We start from the raw sequence: 21,433 nt of genomic DNA on the forward strand, positions 1-21,433 counted from the left end.
TTTTGGGTGTTAGATCAGCTTTTATTTTTCTTGTTGACCTCATCTGAACGTTTCTCATATATTTTCTGCCAAAGCTATTTTATTTCTGCATAAAAGAACGTACAGATTAAATTTCTTATAAAAACAGGCTTTTAGTTATACTTTCTATAATGCATTAGGGCTATTGAATGAGCCGTTGTGGCCTTAACTATACTCGCCTTACTTCTGTAGGCACCTGCTGTCATGAAGAATTTGCTTCTCCTCTAGATATTTAGGAAAGTTGGTTTCTAAAGGAGCTTTACACCAAAGAGGAAAGTATCCGCAGCTGGATACGCGGCGTATCTATGTATTTGATGCACTGCGTTCAATGGTTGCCCTTCAAGAATCAGCAAGACTTTTTTTATTTTTGAAGAAGAAAAACAAAAAAAACATTCCATCTTAATGTACGTATTACATCATTTTCTGATGTTTCTTGCCGCCCTAAAGTTTCAGCTACTGTACGGTCTTTAAACTTTGCAATTTTACAAAAAAAAAAAAATAGGAGAAAAGTGAAGTGGCAGAGCTATTTGCCACAAGAAATCCTAGAGAAAAAACGATAAAGAGATAAATAGAGATAGAGAATGGGTGTAGTATTGTTTCAGACGTGATAAAGACGGGATGAGACTCTAAACAAACGAGTGTCTTGGAAATATGTTTTTTTTTTTGCATTTATATGGTGAGAGAGAGGAAAAAAGAGAAAAAATATATAGAGAGGGATAAGGGGAGAAAAAGAGAAAAAAAAGATAGAGAGAGCGAGAGAGGAAAAAAGAGAAAAATATATATAGAGAGGGATAAGGGAAGAAAAAGAGAAAAAAGATAGAGAGAGTGAGAGAGGAAAAAAGAAAAATATATGCAGAGGGATAAGGGGAGAAAAAGAGAAAATAGAGAGAGAGAGGAAAAAAGAGAAAAATATATGCAGAGGGATAAGGGGAGAAAAAAATAGAGAGAGCGAGAGAGGAAAAAAGAGAAAAATATATGCAGAGGGATAAGGGGAGAAAAAGAGAAAAAGAATAGAGAGAGCGAGAGAGGAAAAAAGAGAAATATATGCAGAGGGATAAGGGGAGAAAAAGAGAAAAAAGATAGAGCGAGAGAGGAAAAAAGAGAAAAATATATGCAGAGGGATAAGGGGAGAAAAGGGATAGAGAGAGCGAGAGAGGAAAAAAGAGAAAAATATATGCAGAGGGATAAGGGGAGAAAAAGAGAAAAAGAATAGAGAGAGCGAGAGAGGAAAAAAGAGAAATATATGCAGAGGGATAAGGGGAGAAAAAGAGAAAAAAGATAGAGCGAGAGAGGAAAAAAGAGAAAAATATATGCAGAGGGATAAGGGGAGAAAAGGGATAGAGAGAGCGAGAGAGGAAAAAAGAGAAAAATATATGCAGAGGGATAAGGGGAGAAAAAAGATAGAGAGAGCGAGAGAGGAAAAAAGAGAAAAATATATGCAGAGGGATAAGGGGAGAAAAAGAGAAAAAAGATAGAGAGAGCGAGAGAGGAAAAAAGAGAAAAATATATGCAGAGGGATAAGGGGAGAAAAAGAGAAAAAAGATAGAGAGAGTGAGAGAGGAAAAAAGAAAAAAATATATGCAGAGGGATAAGGGGAGAAAAAAGATAGAGAGAGCGAGAGAGGAAAAAAGAGAAAAATATATGCAGAGGGATAAGGGGAGAAAAAAGATAGAGAGAGCAATAGAGAAAGAAATTAAGCAAGAGGAGGGCAGAGAGAAAGAAAGAGAAAGAAAGAGAGGTGTCTTTTTGCAGATGATACAAAGGTCTGTAGTTTTAGGCCAATGGCCTTCTGATGACAAGTATGGCTGACGGCTGGGTATGCACGGCCACAGGCTATGTTTTTCTTCCCCTTAAGGTGGTACTGAAGGATAGGATTTACACTCTCTGACCGGAGAGGACGCCAAGATGGCGTCTGGGGAATCACAAGCCGCAGAGATGAAAGATTGTATGCGTTGGAGTGAGGCCATGAGCCCAGAAAGATTTACCTATCTCACCCGAATGGGTGTAAAGTCACAGCTTTCACCTGTCAGTGTCGGGAAATGTACCCCAATATGTCATAATGTCCATCAACTTCTGGCCTCATCAATGCTCCTATGGTATTAACCATGGAAGCAAGAACAAAATCCAACATTCTACTGTAACAGCCACAGTAGAATTTACCTCAAGGAAGGGCCTCAAAGTGAGCTAGCCAACTTGGCTCTCCTACCGATGAGCTATGTGTTGGTTTAAAGTCCTCACTGGCTGCTCCAGAGGAATCCATGAAGTCATCAGACATAGATGGACCATAGTGGTCCATCGTTAATTAGACAACTGCTTATATTTTATATGTTACTTTAAGATGTCCTACAGAGACAAATCCATTCCAAGTTGCATCGATATATAACCCTCGAATTATGTGCTGCAAATCATTGTCAAGTAGCTACATAGAGAAATACCGCACGAGTGATCAATTCCGGATCCGATATCCCCATTACCGTACGAACGAAACAAAAAAAAAAAATACAAAAGAGACAGAAATAATAAAGAGCTTGCATATGGATAATAATATTTCTAATGGATAGACCACAATGGCTTCAAAGACATGTCTGAAACATTCTGTCTTACTTAGTAATCTATTAAAATCCCCGTGAAAGACGCTCATTGTGTTTTGAAAAGGAACCATCTGCTTATCCCAGTGAATAGGCCGCATCGCTGTGTTTATTGATTAAGATGGATATAACATGTCATTTCTCGTCGTGCCTTCTAAAGCTATCACCCACAAACATTGTGAAGGCCCCTGCCTTGGCACCGTAAGCATCATTATGACTGATATAATCCTTTTGGCTTTTAAGTTGAATAATTTGCTCCATACTTTCAAAATTCCAACCTTGAAATGTTCTGCCAGGAAGCTCATTCGCGTGTCATGATGTTCTACAAAAGGATCTATGTTTAGCGAACCACATCCTTTTATCTGGAGACGGATCGAGACAAGATAATTGTAATAATTCTATCAGAACACGCTGAAAGCTCGGAGAAAATTACATTCTAAATAAAAGATGCTTATTTATTTAAATGGCAATGTCACCTGGGCCCACGGCTTAATTGTCCAAGTCCTTCATCTCACCAGGGCTTTCTTGATAATATTTTTAAAAAAGTACTTTCGTTTTCTACGCGTAAACAGTAATTTTCAGGTCGTCCTACACAAGTATATATATTTGGTCTTTAATGAAAGGGTTGGATTCCGTAGCATGGTAAGTTTTTAGTGATACCCTTTATTGGGTCAACATAAAAAAATATCTTATATAAGCTTTAGGGACCTCATGGTTCTTTTCTGCAGTCTTTTTAAGGACAGTAAGGTCAAGTTTCATCAATAAAGGAGGACAGGCACCTTTTGGTCTAGGGGAGAAGGGGGCAAGCAACCTGACTGTCCCAAAGGAGAAGAGAGGCCACCATCTCTCCCTAACCATTATGGAGCAGCTGTTATGACAAGTCATGCTGAACCTTCTATGCCGAGTCAGGTCAGTCAGGTCAGGTTTTCACCGATGACAGCCCCTTTTCCTCTAGGGTTGAGCCCCAGAGTACTCCACGGCCACCAGCACTTGGCTGCGCCCACCTGTAACCCCTTACCAAAACCATTAGTGTGATAGAAGGTAGACGGACTGAACACGGAGGGATAGAACGAGGATACAACCAGAGCACATATCAGGAGCCAGGTCAGACACATGAGCAGGGTCAAGCCTAGGTCAAATCAGATCAGAAGCTAGGTATAAAGGGCAAGAGCAGCAACAAAGTCCAAAACCAAGTAGAGGTCCGGGCAGCCAGCAGGCAAGAAATCACCAAAACAACAAATCCAACAAACAAGCTCAGCGATTAGGTACCATAGGGAGGGTTGAAGGCAGGGGTCATTCAGAACGTCATAATAATAAAATTAAAAATGATAAAAATAAGATAAAACATTGATTAAATGCAAAGAATGTCCCTCAGCATCTTTTTTAGTAGAAATAGAAGGCCCAAAAAAACCAAAAACACAAAAATACTTAAAATGAATGAAAATGGTGTATAGGGGAGCATCGTGGCCCTCAAAAACATTTTAAAAAATACTATGTGTTTGAGATATTTCTGTATTCGGGGAGAGGTTGCTAAAATTACGTTTTTAACATTGGTACATATCCTTCTCCTGGGCTTGTTCCTCATCCCAATCTTAATATGTCGTGGGCTATGGCTTTATACCGCATTTGCTCGATTATAAGATGACGCCCAACATTTGAATATTAATTTAGAGAACAAAAAGCCTGAATATAAGACGACCCCAAAGGAAAAAAAAGTTTTATCAGTAAATATTAATTTACATGTGTGACGAACCCTGTCTGATCTTCACTGTTATTATTATTATTATATTTATGTGTAGCCGGTTTGAATGTGGATTCAGCCCCAGCCTTCAAAGAGACGATCCTATAATCTGGCTGGGGCTCTTAATCATCCAGCACAGCCCTGTCTGCCCAGACGGCACCCGCACTACAGGGGGGATAACACAGGTGGGAGAAACCCATTGTATCCCTTAATCCCCTCACCTGATACATCCCCTGTATACTGATGGGATTTGTGAGGGGATGTGGCTGATGGGATTTGTGATGGGATGTGGCTGATGGGATTGGGGGTTGGGTTCGGTGCACAGTGAATGGAGATTGTATATAAATTCTGTGTGTTTGTAATAAAGAGAGTTCTGTTTTACCCTCAAAGCATGAAGTTCTGTCTCATGATTGAGGGAAGTGCTGGTCTGTGACTGCTTTCTTCGGACAGCCACAGCGCGTCCGCTTACTGGGAGAGGGAAGGAGCTGACGGGCGGATGTGTCCAGTCTGGGGCACAGGACGATCCGTCACATTGGTGGCAGCGGTGGGATCTACTCCTTCCAGACCAGAGCGGACCAAAGCAACTAGCCGCAGAACAAAGTTATACCCTGGCGAGGAAGAGCCAAACGGATCCACAGATGGAGTGGATTGAACAGTCACCGGGATGCGGGGTGACTTGGAGGGGAGTCGAGACCCTCGAATCGGAGACTCCAGTATGGGAGTTTGAGAGACGGACCCGAGCCCGGCTCGTGAGATGGAGAGCGGCCCTAGAAAAGTGGAGCGCCCACCAAGGTACACATCTGCCCACCCTAGAACAACGAATCAGGGACCAGGTGAATGGGAGGCTCTACTTGTTCGGGGGACCTGCGTCTCCAGGTGAGGTTGCAGAGCTAGAGAGGCTGGTCCGACAGGAGATTGGGCTCGAAGAGGAGTACCGAGCCATATACTGGGAAGCCCGAGGCCCGCAGCGAAAATCCAGAAAGCCCCATTCTCCGGAAGGGATGGATGTTGGCGGGCCTGGCCTGTTGTGGGAGGCATTCGAGGAAAGGGGTTTCTTTGGCAGTGGCAACATGGACCGATGGTGGGACATTAGTGACAAGCGCCGGAGAGCCCTGCCGCCCACTGCAACAAGTGAACTCAGCCAAGACCTTGAGAGACTAGTAGACAGAGAATGGTGCCTCGAGGCAGAATACGTGGCGCTATTCGAGGGGAGCTACGCCCTGCAGTGTGAGCTGACAGATGTCACAGAGCGAGCTCCGGAGGCCGCTCACTGTAATTGGCAAGCCTCCGGACTTGAAGGTTCAGCCACTCTGCCCCTGGCATTGCAGCCAGAGCCCGAAGAGGTGAAAGTGGGCAATCACTTTTGGGAGGAAGTCTTCCGGGCGATTATGGACCGCGTGCAGTCGCCGGAATTTGAGGCAGCGGTCTATGGGTTTCCACTAGAGGCGGCAGAAGCGTAGACAACAGGGCAGAGGGACGCTGTTCTCTGCCCAGCACCATGCGCCCCTCCTACTCCGGCTGAAGCGCCGGCAGCGGGGCAGAGTGCCGCTGGCCTCTGCCCGCCCCACAGTGAAAGGTCCCTGCCTGCTAGCAGGGACCCACCAGGGCAGTGCGACGCGATCCTCTGCCCAGCACCGCAAAATGCCAGACCGGCAGAAGAGCCGGCCACGGGGCAGAGTGCTGCTGGCCTCTGCTCATTCCCCAGCACAGTGTTCCCGCCGGCTAACGAGGACCAACCAGAAGTGCTGGCACCCGGAGAGAGAGTCGCTGACCTCTGTCCTGCACCAGCAATCCTCGCTCTGGCTGAAACGCCGGCAACAGGGCAGAGTGCTGCTGGCCTCTGCCCACCCCACAGTGAAGGGTCCCCACCTGCTAGCAGGGAACCCCCAGCGGAAGAGCTGGCCACAGGGCAGAGTGACGCTGTTCTCTGCCCAGCACCATTCCCTGCACCAGCAGAAGCACTGGCAACCGGGCAGAGCGTCGCTGACCTCTGTCCTGCACCAGCAATCCTCGCTGTGGCTGAAACGCCGGCAACAGGGCAGAGTGCTGCTGGCCTCTGCCCGCCCCACAGCGAAGGGTCCCCACCTGCTAGCAGGGAACCACCAGCGGAAGAGCTGGCCACAAGGCAGAGTGACGCTGTTCTCTGCCCAGCACCGTTCCCTGCACAAGCAGAAGCACTGACAACCGGGCAGAGAGTCGCTGACCTCTGTCCTGCACTGCTTACACCCCCATTATCTGGCTCTCCCCAGCACGAGCATCCGGGAGGGGGCGCAGGCGGCGACCCTCCCCAGCGGCTGTCACCAATTATGGGAGGAAGGGCAACCGGCATTCCTCCCCAGCGGCATGGTCTAGTGGGCAAAACGAGCCCCAACTCGGAGAGCCAGGTAGGGGTAAGTGAAACTGCTGCTGCTTTGGAGTGGGCTCTTGTTGTTTGGGTGGGGGAATGTGGAGCTGTCTCGGGACAAGCCCGTAGTCAGGGTAACCATGGGAGGATTCCATCAGGTTGGGAGGGAGCCGAGTCTGGGCTGAGGGCCCAGAGGGGAAAGGAAGCCCTGGAGAAAGGTCTTCCATGCCTGCAGAGGAGACTAAAGAGGGCTGCCCACTGGAGAGGCTTCTGGGCTGGCCTCTTACCCTTTGACTACGGGCCAGGCCTAGGAGCCTGGATGACTGACATGGGGCTGCCAGGGTGCCCCAGAGGCCGCACGCCCGCTCTCCCTACCCCGCAGGACTAGAGACAGTAGAGATAGTAGAGGCCCGGTCATCCCCAAGCCGATCCGTTAGGGATCTGGCTGTGTCTGCCGGACGTTTGCACAAGAGGGGAGTAATGTGACGAACCCTGTCTGATCTTCACTGTTATTATTATTATTATATTTATGTGTAGCCGGTTTGAATGTGGATTCAGCCCCAGCCTTCAAAGAGACGATCCTATAATCTGGCTGGGGCTCTTAATCATCCAGCACAGCCCTGTCTGCCCAGACGGCACCCGCACTACAGGGGGGATAACACAGGTGGGGGAACCCATTGTATCCCTTAATCCCCTCACCTGATGCATCCCCTGTATACTGATGGGATTTGTGAGGGGATGTGGCTGATGGGATTTGTGATGGGATGTGGCTGATGGGATTGGGGGTTGGGTTCGGTGCACAGTGAATGGAGATTGTATATAAATTCTGTGTGTTTGTAATAAAGAGAGTTCTGTTTTACCCTCAAAGCATGAAGTTCTGTCTCATGATTGAGGGAAGTGCTGGTCTGTGACTGCTTTCTTCGGACAGCCACAGCGCGTCCGCTTACTGGGAGAGGGAAGGAGCTGACGGGCGGATGTGTCCAGTCTGGGGCACAGGACGATCCGTCACAACATGTAAACTATTTTTTCATATTTAATAAAACCTAGAATATAAGACGGGTCTTTGAGCATTTGCTCTGAAAAAAACCTCCTCTTATAAGCGAATGCGGTAATAATAGCCATGTTCTGGGATGGGCATCGACACACAATTCAGACCACTTATTTTTTTATGTTTTGTGGGGTTTTTTTTTGCTCCTGGTATGTTTTTTTTATCCCTGAAGACCCTGAGGCTTTTTGGTGGTGGTGATGGTGGTGAGGGATTGGTGCCTTGTGGCCACCACTCCTCTTTGAGGACTTCAGTGGGTTCTCCCTTCGGGACGAACCCTGGAAGATCCGGTTCCCCATAGGCTTTGACTTAGGAGGTTATATAAGAGGCTGCATATCCCCTCCCAAAGAGAAGGAGAAGACTGGGGACCTGGTTTACACCGTGCCCTTACCACTTGGGTCCTAGATCATCATCTTGCTACATAATGAACTGAGAAGTACAAATATCTTCTATTTTTTTTCAAGAAAAAAAAATATCCTGGCAATGTTATTATTTATGTATATATTATGTTTTATGTGTAAATCTCATTTGAAAGCCCTGAAGAAAAAAAAAGTGTAAAAAAAAAGTAATACATCCTTGGTCATGAAGGGGTTAACATCTACCTGTCTCTTTTGCTTCTGTGACAGTGCGATCAAAAAAAGAAAAAAAAAAAGGCAATTTTCAAAACATTCCTGGCGATAAACCCACGCAAGTTAGATTAACACACGCGGGTAATTCATGTTTCAGTGGAACTGCGCCTTTAAGGACCAATTACACCTCTTTAACCTGTCATTAAGAGGTGTCATTAAGGGGTTAATGTGGTTAATGGTGCGTTTGTGAGATGTAAGACCACCGACACCAAGAATGAAATGTAACTTTGGGAAGGCAACCTGATAGGAAATGCATTGATGTAGTTGACATCTATTAACCCCTTAAGGACAATGGGCGGTCCCTAAACCCATTTAAAACAATGCATTTTGACATTAAGGGGTTAAGAATCCCATAAAGCGCACGGAGAATAAGTTAAAGGTCTGTTCTTAAAACGTCAAGAGAAGAAAAGATGAAACCCAACAAATAAATTACAAGCAGAGACGCGGGTGACTTGGCCGAGCACTTACGCAGCGAGAGTGTTAATCGAAGAACAAACCCCGGAGGTGTATCATAGAACGTTCAAATAAAAGTGTCCAATAACCTAAACGATTTCGTCACTTGACAGAGTACGCCCCGGAGGAAAAAAAAAGGTGTCGAACATTCACATTCTGAGTAAATCAAGCCGGGATCTGGTAAACGCTTCGAGCAGAGATTTTGGACGGGTTAAAAAAAATAAATGACATGAACAAAAAAATATATTAAATATGTAACAAAAAAAATAAATAAATAAATAAATAAATAATGTTTTATTTATTTATTTATTAAATAAATAAATAAAATAACTTTTTTTGGTAAACTAGCTTTTAGCAATAGGTCATCACAAGGACATAGCGCTAATGTATTTTGTGTCAGATGAGACAGAAAAAAAAATATAAAAATGATCTTTTGGAAGTCAAAACAATCAAAAAATCCCTTTAAGGCTATAAAGCTGACGAGAGGGAACAGGGGGATACATTAAGGGGATAAAATGCCCTATATGTAGGGTCGAAAAGAACTCATCCCATTGGACAGCCCTATATAGATTACCTATAACAATAATAGTAATAATAATTATTCAAATAATTATTATTTTAAAAATAATAATGATTATTGTTATTATTTAATTAATTTAATTTAATAATTATTATTATCACTACTAGTATTATTATTTTTTTAATAATTATTATTATTTTTTTATTATTATCTGTGCCACAAAAAAAAATAGTGAAAGAGGGCTATACAATAGCATTGGCTACAAGGTTAAAATATAAACTAGAAAGGTTTCTTGCGCATGTAAAATGCAATTATCGATTATTTGCAGAAGAACATTTTGACCAGGACAAAGCAAGTCACACATATAATATACAATAAGAATATAATATAGGATATTTTAGCACCCCGATTATTTAAACGGGGCAAACGTGTTGAGATTATCCTGCCAAAAAAAAGACTGGGTTTACCATTTTAATGCATAATTTAATAAATGTCGTTTTCACGTAATATAAAGTTTAAGGCAGCTGTATATTAGCCACGTGTATGTGTTCCATCTTAGTCCAACAAAATAGAATGGCTCAGTCTCATTCATCCATTGGGACCTGGGAACTAATGAAAGCCTATGGAGGAGAAGACTTCATTAGATAAACAGGACTTTATTAGCATTGCCATAAAGCATCAGCTCAGTGTGGTGAAGTCACGTTTCCTTTCCTATATGGACTCATAGGATGTTTATGATGTTTATGAGGATACGTGGTTCATTGACTTACCTTTCTGATACCGTCTGAAGGACTGGACACACAGTTATCGTTCCCGTTATTTTTGCTTATGGTTCTCCATAGTTCGGCAAACGTGCTATCTTGTTCCAAAGTGTTGGTTCCTTTGGCCTTAAAGTATTCGTATACAGAAGAATCCTTCACGGTCCCATAAGACATATCCATTTGCTTGGCAAGGTCGTGAAAGGTTCTACAACGAAATCCGAAAGGTAAGAGTTCAAAAAGAGATAGAGCAGGGGTTCAAAGCAACCTAGCAAAGGATTATCGACATAAAAAGCCTACATTACTGACATTGGGACGCAACCGAATGAGCTTTTCATGCTAATAGGGAAAATCGATACAGCTGTATTGGTATAAGAGAAGATGGCTTGGGCGTCCCCCTTGGACGGCCCAAAAATCTTCACAAAGGACCAATCCGACCAGGAACCGGCCAGAGTGTCTCAGAATTATGTTGCTTTTCTTTTTTTAAGAACAGTTCTAGTTTTTGGATGATATAATGTTTGCAGGCGGCGGCACGTTAGCCATTTGTATGACTCTTTATCATACTGCCCGGGGAGAAACAATAGAATGGCTCAGTCTTAATCACCCACCCCAAAACTCTGACTCATGAAAGTCTGTGGAGGAACGGACTTCATTAGCATCGCCATAAAGCATCAGCTCAGTGCGGTGTTTGAGCCGGGAAAGTCACCCAAAATATCACATTATATCATATCATGGTAATACGTATAGTGCTTTAACTCTTCAAACCACTGAGAGTATTGATTTGATTGGCTTTTCTCGGGAAGCTATTATTGATGTCAGCATGGTTGATGGACTCCATGTTATATATTGACGCCATACCTGACACTACAAACCAAGAACTCAGCGCCTACCCAGTGAATACCATTCAAAAAACACCTACCTAAGTCATAAATATTGGGCATCCCGTCACACTATATGGCCGTATATCTCTCAGCCGGCCGCTACATCAAAGCACCCCATGTTCGGCGAGTGCTGCCTAATCTTCCATGGCTGTATTACTTACCAAGGAGCTGAATCAGTGCGACTACCCCACCTTTTAACCCAAAAGAGACTCTTAAGTGATGTAAAGCCTAGTTTGGACACCATTAATGAGGCACATGGCACGACACCATCCAGCTCCTTTGAAGAGTAAAAAAAAATGGAAGTGTAAAGAGCTGGACCCCCGGAATGGTGGATGAGGTATGTGCAGGTCAGAATATTGAGTGGGGTTCATTCTCTAAAGTGGGACTTTGACTAATGCATCATTCCTTATAAAAGCCCAACCTTGGCAAGTTCCTCTTCCTGAAGGCACGAGTCAACCCTGTAGAATGCCTCGTTGGTTTTTTTTGACTCATTGGTGAACGTCGGTGGTCCACATTTTGTTAAGGAAAAAAAAATATTTTGATTCAGATATTTATTATCACTGGCATTCTCCCTATGGGTATTCATGAATACTGCCCTGGTCAGAAAAGTTGAGTTTCCACCAAGTTCTAGTCATGATGTCCTCCAACCACGACATCCACTAGTACCTCCTTACGTGGCTAGGGGTGGGCGAAAACCTTCATATTTTTAAGTTTTTCCAAAAATTCCACACGCTGGACTGGCATAGACCTAAAATGGTTATGGCGTCAGCAGTTGATTGCCGGTGGTGGGAAGAGTTTGGTTGAAAGGGTGGTTTGTATTTAGTTGGCAAGACGTCCTCAGTTGACTTGGGGATTGATTTGTATATGGAATTCTATATACAGTGGTTTGAAAGTAGAACAAGAGGACGTAAGGAAGTCTTAGGTCACACAGAGGGTGGTAGATAAGTAGAATGGTCCTTATCGGTTATGGTGGTAACCCCAATGATACAAAATACCAAACTTTCTTTAATGTGTTTGGTTTATGCAAGACTTTTGTTTCACTGTTAAATGTTAATGTCCTGGCCTGTTATTTGTACAGAAGGTTTGACGAAGATTGGTGAATATTATGCTCTTTAAACTCTAAAAGCAGTTTCGAATGATTTCGAGTCCACTGTAATTGTAAGTCGAGGCGTCAAATGTCATTTCAGCTGCTAAATAAAGCGGCAGAGAGCGAATCTACGTGATTAACTTTTAAAATCTTAGCAGCTGTTCTAGAAACCTGCTGAGGTTCTAAAAAAACACAACTCTGAATGTCTTTAATGCGAAGAAGTTACAAACTTGCCGGATTACTGGGTTGGCAAGGCCAAGGCTAGACTGGGGACAATTAAGTGGCGTTGGCACTTTAAGGCCAGTGACCACCGGCTGATGGCTTTAGGTTACTTTTTTTAGTGTCTCGTAGAGAACGGCTGCCCATATCTAGCTTGTGGCTGCCCGATCTGCCACTGGAGCACTAGGTAAGCATGTGGCCTATCGGCCAGTGACCCACTTGGCATTGACCCGGTGTGTTGGATTGCCTCTTGGGGCTTGATGGTGATCTCAATTAGTTCTGTGATCCATCAAACGCGCAACAGGACTCTCCAGTCTAGCTGTATGTACCTCATTAAATACAACAGTGTGGACATCAAGTGGACATCAAGTGCTACAATAATCTTACTAAAGCTACTCGCATGGCCTTACTTGTTGAATTTTCGATATATTAGAAGGACTTTTTGTTATAACACAACTTATTTAATATCTTCATTAAACCCAGTCCACCACGTCTCCCCCTTTGAAGATCCATAACTACATAGACTCGTAAAAGCGAGTACAGAAGTCACCCGAAGAGTATCCCACAGTGTCCATTGTTTACCTTCCTCTCGACTTCCTTCTCTCCTACTGTTGTCAATTATTGTAAAGAAGAGCATATGTATATTACATCAGAATGCTGAAAATCAAAAGAACACTCTTAGGGGGTCTTTCTATGTATTGGGATTCCAAAGGTCAACGATGATCACACGCCTGTTTTGGTAAATCGAGGACAATCAAAGCTCAAGTGACTTTGAGAGAGCAAACCTACACACATCCGAAACAACCCCTTTACCCAGTCCACGTTCAGTTCTTTTTTCTAAAGCCTCGGACGCCTACGTCATCATTTCTTTCTGAGAGACATACACTGGACACCATCTCTGATGGTGGGTCAGGAGAAGACTGCTGCACAAGAGGCATTGCCGAGTTCTTAGCAGGCAACTAGTTATCAGAACTTTGTTCTAGAACTTGCTTCCTCTTATGACCCTCCATAAGTAGGGCTGCTGGTTTTTAGTTCCAATTAACGAGGGTCAATTAATAGGAGATTTTCATTTTTGGAAGAGAAGAACCATTCGGCCCGTCTAGAGTTCACATTTTCACAGCAACAGGCAGGCTAGATGGGCCAAAAAAGTCTTATTTAACGTTTTTATATCGATGCTCCTTTTTGATTAAAAACCATTGAGTAGTTTTATTTTACAAAAGTGTTTACAACATGGAAACCATGCCATAAAATATCTCGATCTCGTAGCCCTCTCTCCGAAAGGACCGGGTTACAAAACAATACGGCTCAAACAGAAAACATGAAAGGCATGCTGAAAATGCTTTTTTTTTAAAAAATGTTCCGAAAAATCATCAAAAACATGATTGAAATGATTGTCATTATCTTAATTAAGGAATGTTTTTGATTAATGCTCCCAGAAAAAAAAAAAAAGCTAATTGCTTTGGACAGATATTATCTGATTATCTCTTTTTTTTTCAAGCACTACACGATGCAAGGTATTCCACATCAAACATGTTGGCGCTAAACGAGCTATTTCATTCAAAATGAGATTAGACGGTAATAATTATGATGAGCTACACATAGGACTCCGAAAACAGATATTAACCCCTTAATGACAAAGCCTGTACAGGCTCACAATGCATTGTCTTCAATGGGTTTAGGGACCGCCCGTTGTCCTTAAGGGGTTAAGCAGATCCCTGCTTCTACATCCAATAGCTGAGTGGTCCCTTTGATTTTTTTTTATGTTATTAATGTACTTTTAATGCTTTTGGAAGTACTTGACTGATACTGATTGGCTGCTTCAATAATGCAGGAGGCGTTGGCTGCAGCGTTGGCTGCAGCTTCTCCTGAAGCTAAATGATTAATCGTATTTATCCCTAGGTTACAGGAATGAATGTTAAACTATTTAATTTTAATATGTTTATTTTTTTTTTTTTTTACATATTTTGAGTAGTAAGCGTAATTGGGGTTAGTTAGTGGTTTATATAGGGTTAAGTAGGGGGTTTATATAAAAGCAAATTAATGAATATATTTTAAGTAATTTTTTTCTCATTTATACTAACTGTGGATATTTTTTTAAACCAATTTTTTTGTTTTTAAAAAAAATATATATTGATAAAATAAAATTAAAAAAAAAACAACCAAAAAAAAAATATATAAAATTTAAAGACATACTGGTGGATATATTTCACAAACCCCATTATAACATCATATAAATAATTGCAAATAATCAGAAGAATTCCCCCAAGCTTGTTTTTAGCATGCATTGGCTGTTATTGCAATAAATATTCTTCAAGAAACCCCTTTCAACTGAAACTGAAATGCAATTTAATCTTTTTTAATCAGATTTTAAGATCTTACAATGATCTGACCCAGAGACACTGTCAATCGCTCCATTTATTAGCTTACATATCGCCGGCTTGGCGTGCACCTCCGGAGGTTAATGTGTCAGCTAGGCTATGATATCTCAGATCCTTACTTTATTAATTAAACTAAAAGCTGCAGATGGTGTTTAATAACGAGATGGTCCCAGCAGCAGGTTCTAGTCACTTTACCTAAATCACATCTCATAAAGTGGCCTTGGAAATCATATCATGTGAATCAAACACATCTGTTGAGTAACACCTCTTTCCCCACACCTGCAGACTAATAAAAGCAACAAACTACTTTGATTATTTACGTAGAGGTACTAGGCTCATGAATGAGAGGTGAGAGCATTCTTGATCCATTGGGCCAACATAGATGAAGAACGTTGAGTCACATAAGCAGTCAAGACCTTCTTCAGATGGAAGGATTGAGACCCGTGAGATCACAAAGGCTTACGAGACTCAACATCTTTTCCTAGGTTGGCCAGAAGAAAGGTATCACCTCCTACGTTCTTATTATGCTGTAGTCAACCACAGCACCCCTGCCTAGAGAAAGACCAAAGACGACTTAGAGACCCAGGGAAGCACCACTTAAACCTGAGACTCCAGGTCAAACCCGGAGAGTCCTCAAGTAGTCACGTAGACCAATATTGACTCTAGAATTCCATCTTCCTTGTTTGTCACTAGAAATCTTTTCCAAGACAAATAATGAAATACAAGATCAGCTACCTAGGCACTGAACCATGAGTGGGCAATAGACTTGTGCAAATGGGCCAAAAACTACTGAAAACGATGACATTGAAATGAAAATTCTGAGCTCTTTGCTTTGTTTGGTTCCTTGGGGGTCCCTTCTCATTTTCGGGCAATGATACGAATTGTCAAAACATGCAAATTTCATTCAAATTGCAATTCGTATGAATCAGAATGCACAAGTCTAGTCAGTAAGGTTTCGTACATGGACAGCAGTGTCCGTCACAACCATTTGTGGTGCCTGTCAACCTGCTGGTGCCCTCCAGAGGTGGACTGGACTTTCCGTCGCTGGATGAGCAGGGCTGATTGGGGAGATCACCAAAACGAAGGGAGGTCAAGGCTTGTCCCTACAGACTCCTGCCTCAGTGCTCCCTTACGGTGTGTTAGCTACCGATGATGAATATAGAGATACAATGTCATATCCCAGCACCCACCACAGGACCCTGGATTAGAGCAATTGGTAGGAAGAAAAGAAGAGAGAAGAGAAAGGAGAGAGACGGGCAAGAGAAAGGTTGTATCCTAGGGCAAGTGTGGCTGTATAAGGGCAAGTAAACCTGTGTCTGTAAGGACAACTCTATGCTAGGATGTGTTTAAGGACAAGCATGAATACGTGGGTATGTGTGTGTATGGACAGGTGTGTGTAAGGGCAAGTGTGTATGTAAATATCTTGATACTATTTATCTTTTGGACCTTTGTAAAAAATAATAGTATGACACATTCTAGCACATTTTTTACCCATTTTTAACTATTTAAGATAATTATAATTTTGAAATAAATAAGCATCTCTCACATTGAAAATGTCCACCATCTGTATCCCGTACATAGGTCTCTATGTAGATATCACAGTTTATAGTTGAAGAAAAGTACATCCTTCCCGAGATATACTGAATTTAAAAAGTCTGGATTTCGTAACCACCGCAAAGAAAAAAAAAACACGTTTTGGGTTTTTTCTACATATTAGCAAGCAAGACAAGCCATATGAATGACATCTAAACGAAGTGAACACAAACAAGTATTTTTTTTTGTGTGGATAGCATCTGCTTTGCAAAATCTGGTGTCAGAACATAATAAATAGATAATGATTTCCCTTGTAGTCCCGGCGGCTGAGAAATCATTATTCTCATGGAAAATTGAAGCATCTTGTGCTATATAGGATATTAAAAGATACTTCCCTTCTGAATTGGACGAGGTACTAAAGGCAGACATGTAAAGCATACCGAGCACAAAAATAAAATTGTAATAAATGGTAATTTTCACTCTTAAAAAAAATCCCTTTTAATAAAAGTAAAGTAATAATTTGCATATTATGATAATATTTATATATTTTTTTATTTTTTTATTTTTTAATTTAAAATATAACGTAATTTTACAGAAAATGTGATGTAAACAGTATAATAAATCACATATAAAAAAAAAATTATTTAAATATTTTTGATATTTATTCAGGGCGTTTTAAATAATGATTAAAAAAAAAAAGTTTTATGGGCGAATGGTAATTTGCTGATTTAAACGGTTTGCCTGACTTTTGCTTTTGGTAAAATTCTTAGTGTGTTAAAAAATTATGTTTTTTTTGGTTTTTGTTTTGTTTTTGGAAAGATCATTTCTTTATGGTTCATTAACCCTTTGATGTTGTTTGACAATATATAAATGTAGTAAAAAATAGGTCAAATTTCCCCCAAAAACATTAGCCCTTTCTACAGCATATGTTCTAATATCAACAAAAATTGACTCAGCTGAAAAACATCATTTTTAAAAGAAATCTACATGAACTTGCTTTTTTTTAAATATATATAATAGAAAAGGACAAAAATAAAATACATAATTCATTGTAATTAATTCTACTCCTGGGCATGAACTTTTAACCGTCCCGATTAATATATTTATGAGTTTGAGGGCAATGCGTTATCCGACCAAATATTCCATTTAAACTTCTTTGAAACTTCTGACGGCTAGTGTTCGTTTGCCCTCATTTCACAGCAGGCTGCTTAATTAACAGAGAAAATCATTTCGCAACCCAAGCTCCATAAAACATACCGCGGGAGTCGGATCAGATATCAGATATGGCCAGGAGCTAAGAAATACTCGATTCAGCAGTTTAACCGAGGGGAAAAAATGGTTTTAGTAGAATTTTTTGGGGAAAGAGACAGTGAGTGCTATTCGAGAATGAATTCTGCCAAGCAAGAGGCACAACTGCGTAACATAACTTTGCTTTATGTGGTTTGTCAGGGACAGAGTAGGAGCCCCCCTAATGTGTGCAAGTAGGGCAAGTCTATTCACTAAAGTGTGAGTGCTTGTGAGCACTAAAATGGCTTCGTTTGGGCAAAATCTGTGATTTCAGGTATTTTGCTCTTCAAGAGTAATATAGCTATTTTAGGCCCCTATCCCTCTAGAAACCAAATGAGAGATGAGAAGGGGGAGGTTTTCGTATAATATTTAACACTCCATGCCCCCGGTCTCTTTAGTTCAGCCCACGTTAGTTATTAGGGAATCCTGGGGAACCCCATATTTTTTATTTGAATTTTTTTATTTCTTTCTTAGTTTTTTTAATCGTTTTTTTTACTCACGACGTACCAGGTACGTCATTGGTCCTCTATGGATATCTTTTCTTGATGTACCTGGTAGTTCGTGGGTTGTGAAGGGATTATCCTAACTGCCAAAATATGTCTAACTGGCCACTTGTGAAGCTTGATGAGGACTCTAGTGGTCTACAGATAACAAATAGTTATTGATAAACTGATGGTGGTTCTAAACATAGTGATCTATAACCTGTAAAGCTTGGAATACAAGTCATGTACGGTATTTCAATAATTCCTTGAATAACATCGATTCTACTAAGAAACTCAATTTGATTCATAGATCTACGGCCATCTTTAATTGAAGATGAGCATCTGAAGGCACCAGCGCAATGGGGACGGCAGCTGTAATATTCAAATCTAGCATTGTCCATGCAAATGATCAACAAATGGGGTCATATCCACATGGATCTATTATGACACCACATTTTCTTCTAATGCCTTCATCCTCTTTGTATAAACATATGGACAGTTATGGAGGACATTTATGGAGATTGAATATGGAACACATATTTGTGGCTTTATTTGCCACATATGGCGCCATGATTGCCCCAGTGTGCCAAATACTACTCAGGAATTATTGTTGGCCGGCAATAGAGTTGGAGCCGGGTCCTCCTACCTTCTTAAGTTTTCTTTAAGACCAGATTGTTATGTGACGTTCTCCTTGTCACGTTTGTTTGACCATTGTACAGCACTGTGGAATATGATGGTGTTAGCGTGATAAAGTGGTGTACTATGTACCCAATAAGTATGAGGTCTCTTTCCCCCCTTAATGTGTGTAAATGGGATTTAATTTTAATATTTATTGCTGTGAATGGAGAACTGAGGATAAGGATGGAGAGGGAATGGTCAGGGTAATAAAAGAGTAGTTAAACATTGGAACGGCTTCCCAGCAGAAGTGGTAGAGTTCAATATGGAAGGGGGGGATTTAAACATACATGGGACAGGCATACGGCTCCTGAATCTAAGACGAGACCGACGACTGATTAAGGTTTGAGTCTTTACAGCAACGAGCAGACTAGACGGACCGTATGGGTCTTATCTGCTGTCAACCTCTACATCTCTAAATCCTTTTCACGTTTTAAAGAGATATATATTTGACAGAATAAGCTATTTCTTTTGAACAAGCTGAGCTTCTGCTGTCATTGACAGATTCATAATTGCCCCAACTCTGATCACATGAACATTTTATATGATCCCAAGACCCGGTTCTCTTGTCGTTGGATAGGAGCACAGTATCAATCTCTTGCAACAAACGGAGACAAAGAAGCTTTTTTTTTCGGCAAGATTATCTCTCTTGCCGTTTTCCATGTAACCTCTCGTACAAATGGCCTTTGCTAGCTATGAACAGCAATGTCCCTTATTGGTCTAATAGCCGAGGGGTCACTCCTAGATTCGAAGGATCCTCTGTCTTTCTTAATGCATTTTAATTTGAATATGCAACTCAATTTGAATTTAAAATGTTACATTTTGAAATAAAAAAAACAGGTTAGCGTCACAAAATCTAGACATGAATTTTTGGATACCAAGACGTCAGAATAACTGCTCGTAATACTTTGGTAAGTGAGGGTAGTAGATAAGTGAGGCATGCTTCCAGCAGAAGTGGTAGAGGGTAATACAGTGAGGGGGTTAAACATGCTTGGGATAGACATACGGCTCCTGAATCTAAGACGGGACCAGCGACCGATTAAGGTTTGAGTCTTTACAGCAGGAGAAACGGGCCGACTAGACGGGGGCCGAATAGGGCCGGCAGATTCTGTGTTAAGTTGCACAGTCTTTGAAGAGTCTCAGATGTCCGAAGTTAAGACAGCTTCAAAGATCCATGATACCCTATAATTAATCTAACGGTCTGGGAACGTCAACTAGAATCCGCGGTCAAAGAAAACAAAATCTATTAAGGATTTTTTATTTTTTAAAAAAAGATAATTTAATTAAAAATATGATAAAAAAGATGATAAGTTTAGCAAAAAAAACATGAATCATCCCTATAAGATATGAGTTCATTTAACCCCTTAAGGACAATGGGCAGCCCGTACATGTACATGTACAGGCTTTGTCATTAAGGGGTTAATCTCAAAACCCTCGCCTCGCCAGCCATGGACAAGAAACCATCTGCTTTATCTTTTTTTTTTTACTTAAGTCATTAAACTGCTTTAAGCAGCCAATAAGTGGCACGCAAACAGGAACGCAGAGGAGATGTGGGATTCAGCTCTGGAGCTGCAGCTTCTCCCTAAGCTAAATTTATTGGTTGTTTTTTGGTTGTATTTAAATATGGATTATTTTTTGGTGACAATTTTGATATGTATGTTTTTTAATACACTTATTAAAGTGGTTTTCATGGGATATTATTCTTATAACCCTGCCTATAACCGGCGCCCACGCCAGATCGATCGAAGGTACAATCCGGTCCTATGCCAACGTCCCATTTCATGGGAAAACCCTGGTCGTTTTTTTTTCATTGTATTCATTTCTTTTAATTATTATTACTTTTATTTTATTATATATTTTTTGTTTTGTTTTGTGCACGGGGTCATCGTTGGTCATATTTAACAAAAAACCCCCAAAATATAGTAACTGTTAAAGAAAAGTTACCTTATAGGATTATCCATTCTTGATACGGTTAGAAACGCCGCCAGATTTGCGGTGTAGGAGGAACAGACGATGAGAGTAAAGAGCCACCAGCTTCCCATCACAATCCTCATTGCCACCGAATTTGTGATTGTTTCTCCGCCTAGAAAGTAAAAGAAATCGTTGACCGAAGACATTTGTAGATTAGACAAAGGAACAAAGGATGGAATGGTATGAGGTTCTACCAGTCTAGAGTAGGTTGCCAACAGTTATCACTCTTCACTGAGTGAACTCCAACTCCATGTTGGTCAACCAAGAAGAACCAGCGGTAGGCCATCACTGGCGATAGGAATACGAGGTTGAAGTCGTTAAGTTAGGCCAACGACCCAATTACAAGACTAATGGCATGGTTGAAACTCAATTGTTGAGTGGATCAGTGCCAGATACAAGCACTGTGGGAAAAAATATATATAACTTCTGATGTCAAAGGCCTTTATTTGAGGTTTCAGTATCATTTCCCACCAGATTATATAATGTGACTTAAAGACTTTTGTGGTCATCGGAGCAAGGAATGAAACATCTGCGCGTGAGATGATGGGGGTCGGAAGGTTACAGACAAAAGACTTAAGGGAAGTCTTATTCTTCCATGAAAAGAACATTTCAGAACAAGAGGTCATGTTCTTCTAGAATCAAAGGCTGGCACGTTAGAGGCCGACACATGAACCAATCTCTGTTCTGAATGACTGGTTTGTTTAATAAATACAGGTCCTTCTCACGTGGTGAGAATCTATCAAGACAGATAAATCATGACACCGGTAACCTTTACCTAACACATTGATATGTTACACCATTAAGGTCATTCACCATCATCGCGA

General features: G+C 41.4%; 1 protein-coding gene across 2 annotated transcripts in view; it reads right to left on the bottom strand.

The window, feature by feature from the left end:
* Positions 1–21,433, bottom strand: part of GRID1 (glutamate ionotropic receptor delta type subunit 1) — a 319,319-nt gene that overhangs the window by 21,420 nt on the left and 276,466 nt on the right. For both annotated transcript variants that reach the window (XM_053450619.1, XM_053450620.1), the window contains exons 12-13: positions 20,583–20,721; positions 10,109–10,304 (exon numbers count right to left, since the gene is read on the bottom strand). In XM_053450619.1, coding sequence (XP_053306594.1) covers positions 10,109–10,304; positions 20,583–20,721 — 335 coding nt within the window. The remainder of the gene's footprint in view (positions 1–10,108; positions 10,305–20,582; positions 20,722–21,433) is intronic.

Source organism: Spea bombifrons, chromosome 11 (assembly GCF_027358695.1).
Source record: "Spea bombifrons isolate aSpeBom1 chromosome 11, aSpeBom1.2.pri, whole genome shotgun sequence".
Classification (NCBI taxonomy): domain Eukaryota; kingdom Metazoa; phylum Chordata; class Amphibia; order Anura; family Pelobatidae; genus Spea; species Spea bombifrons.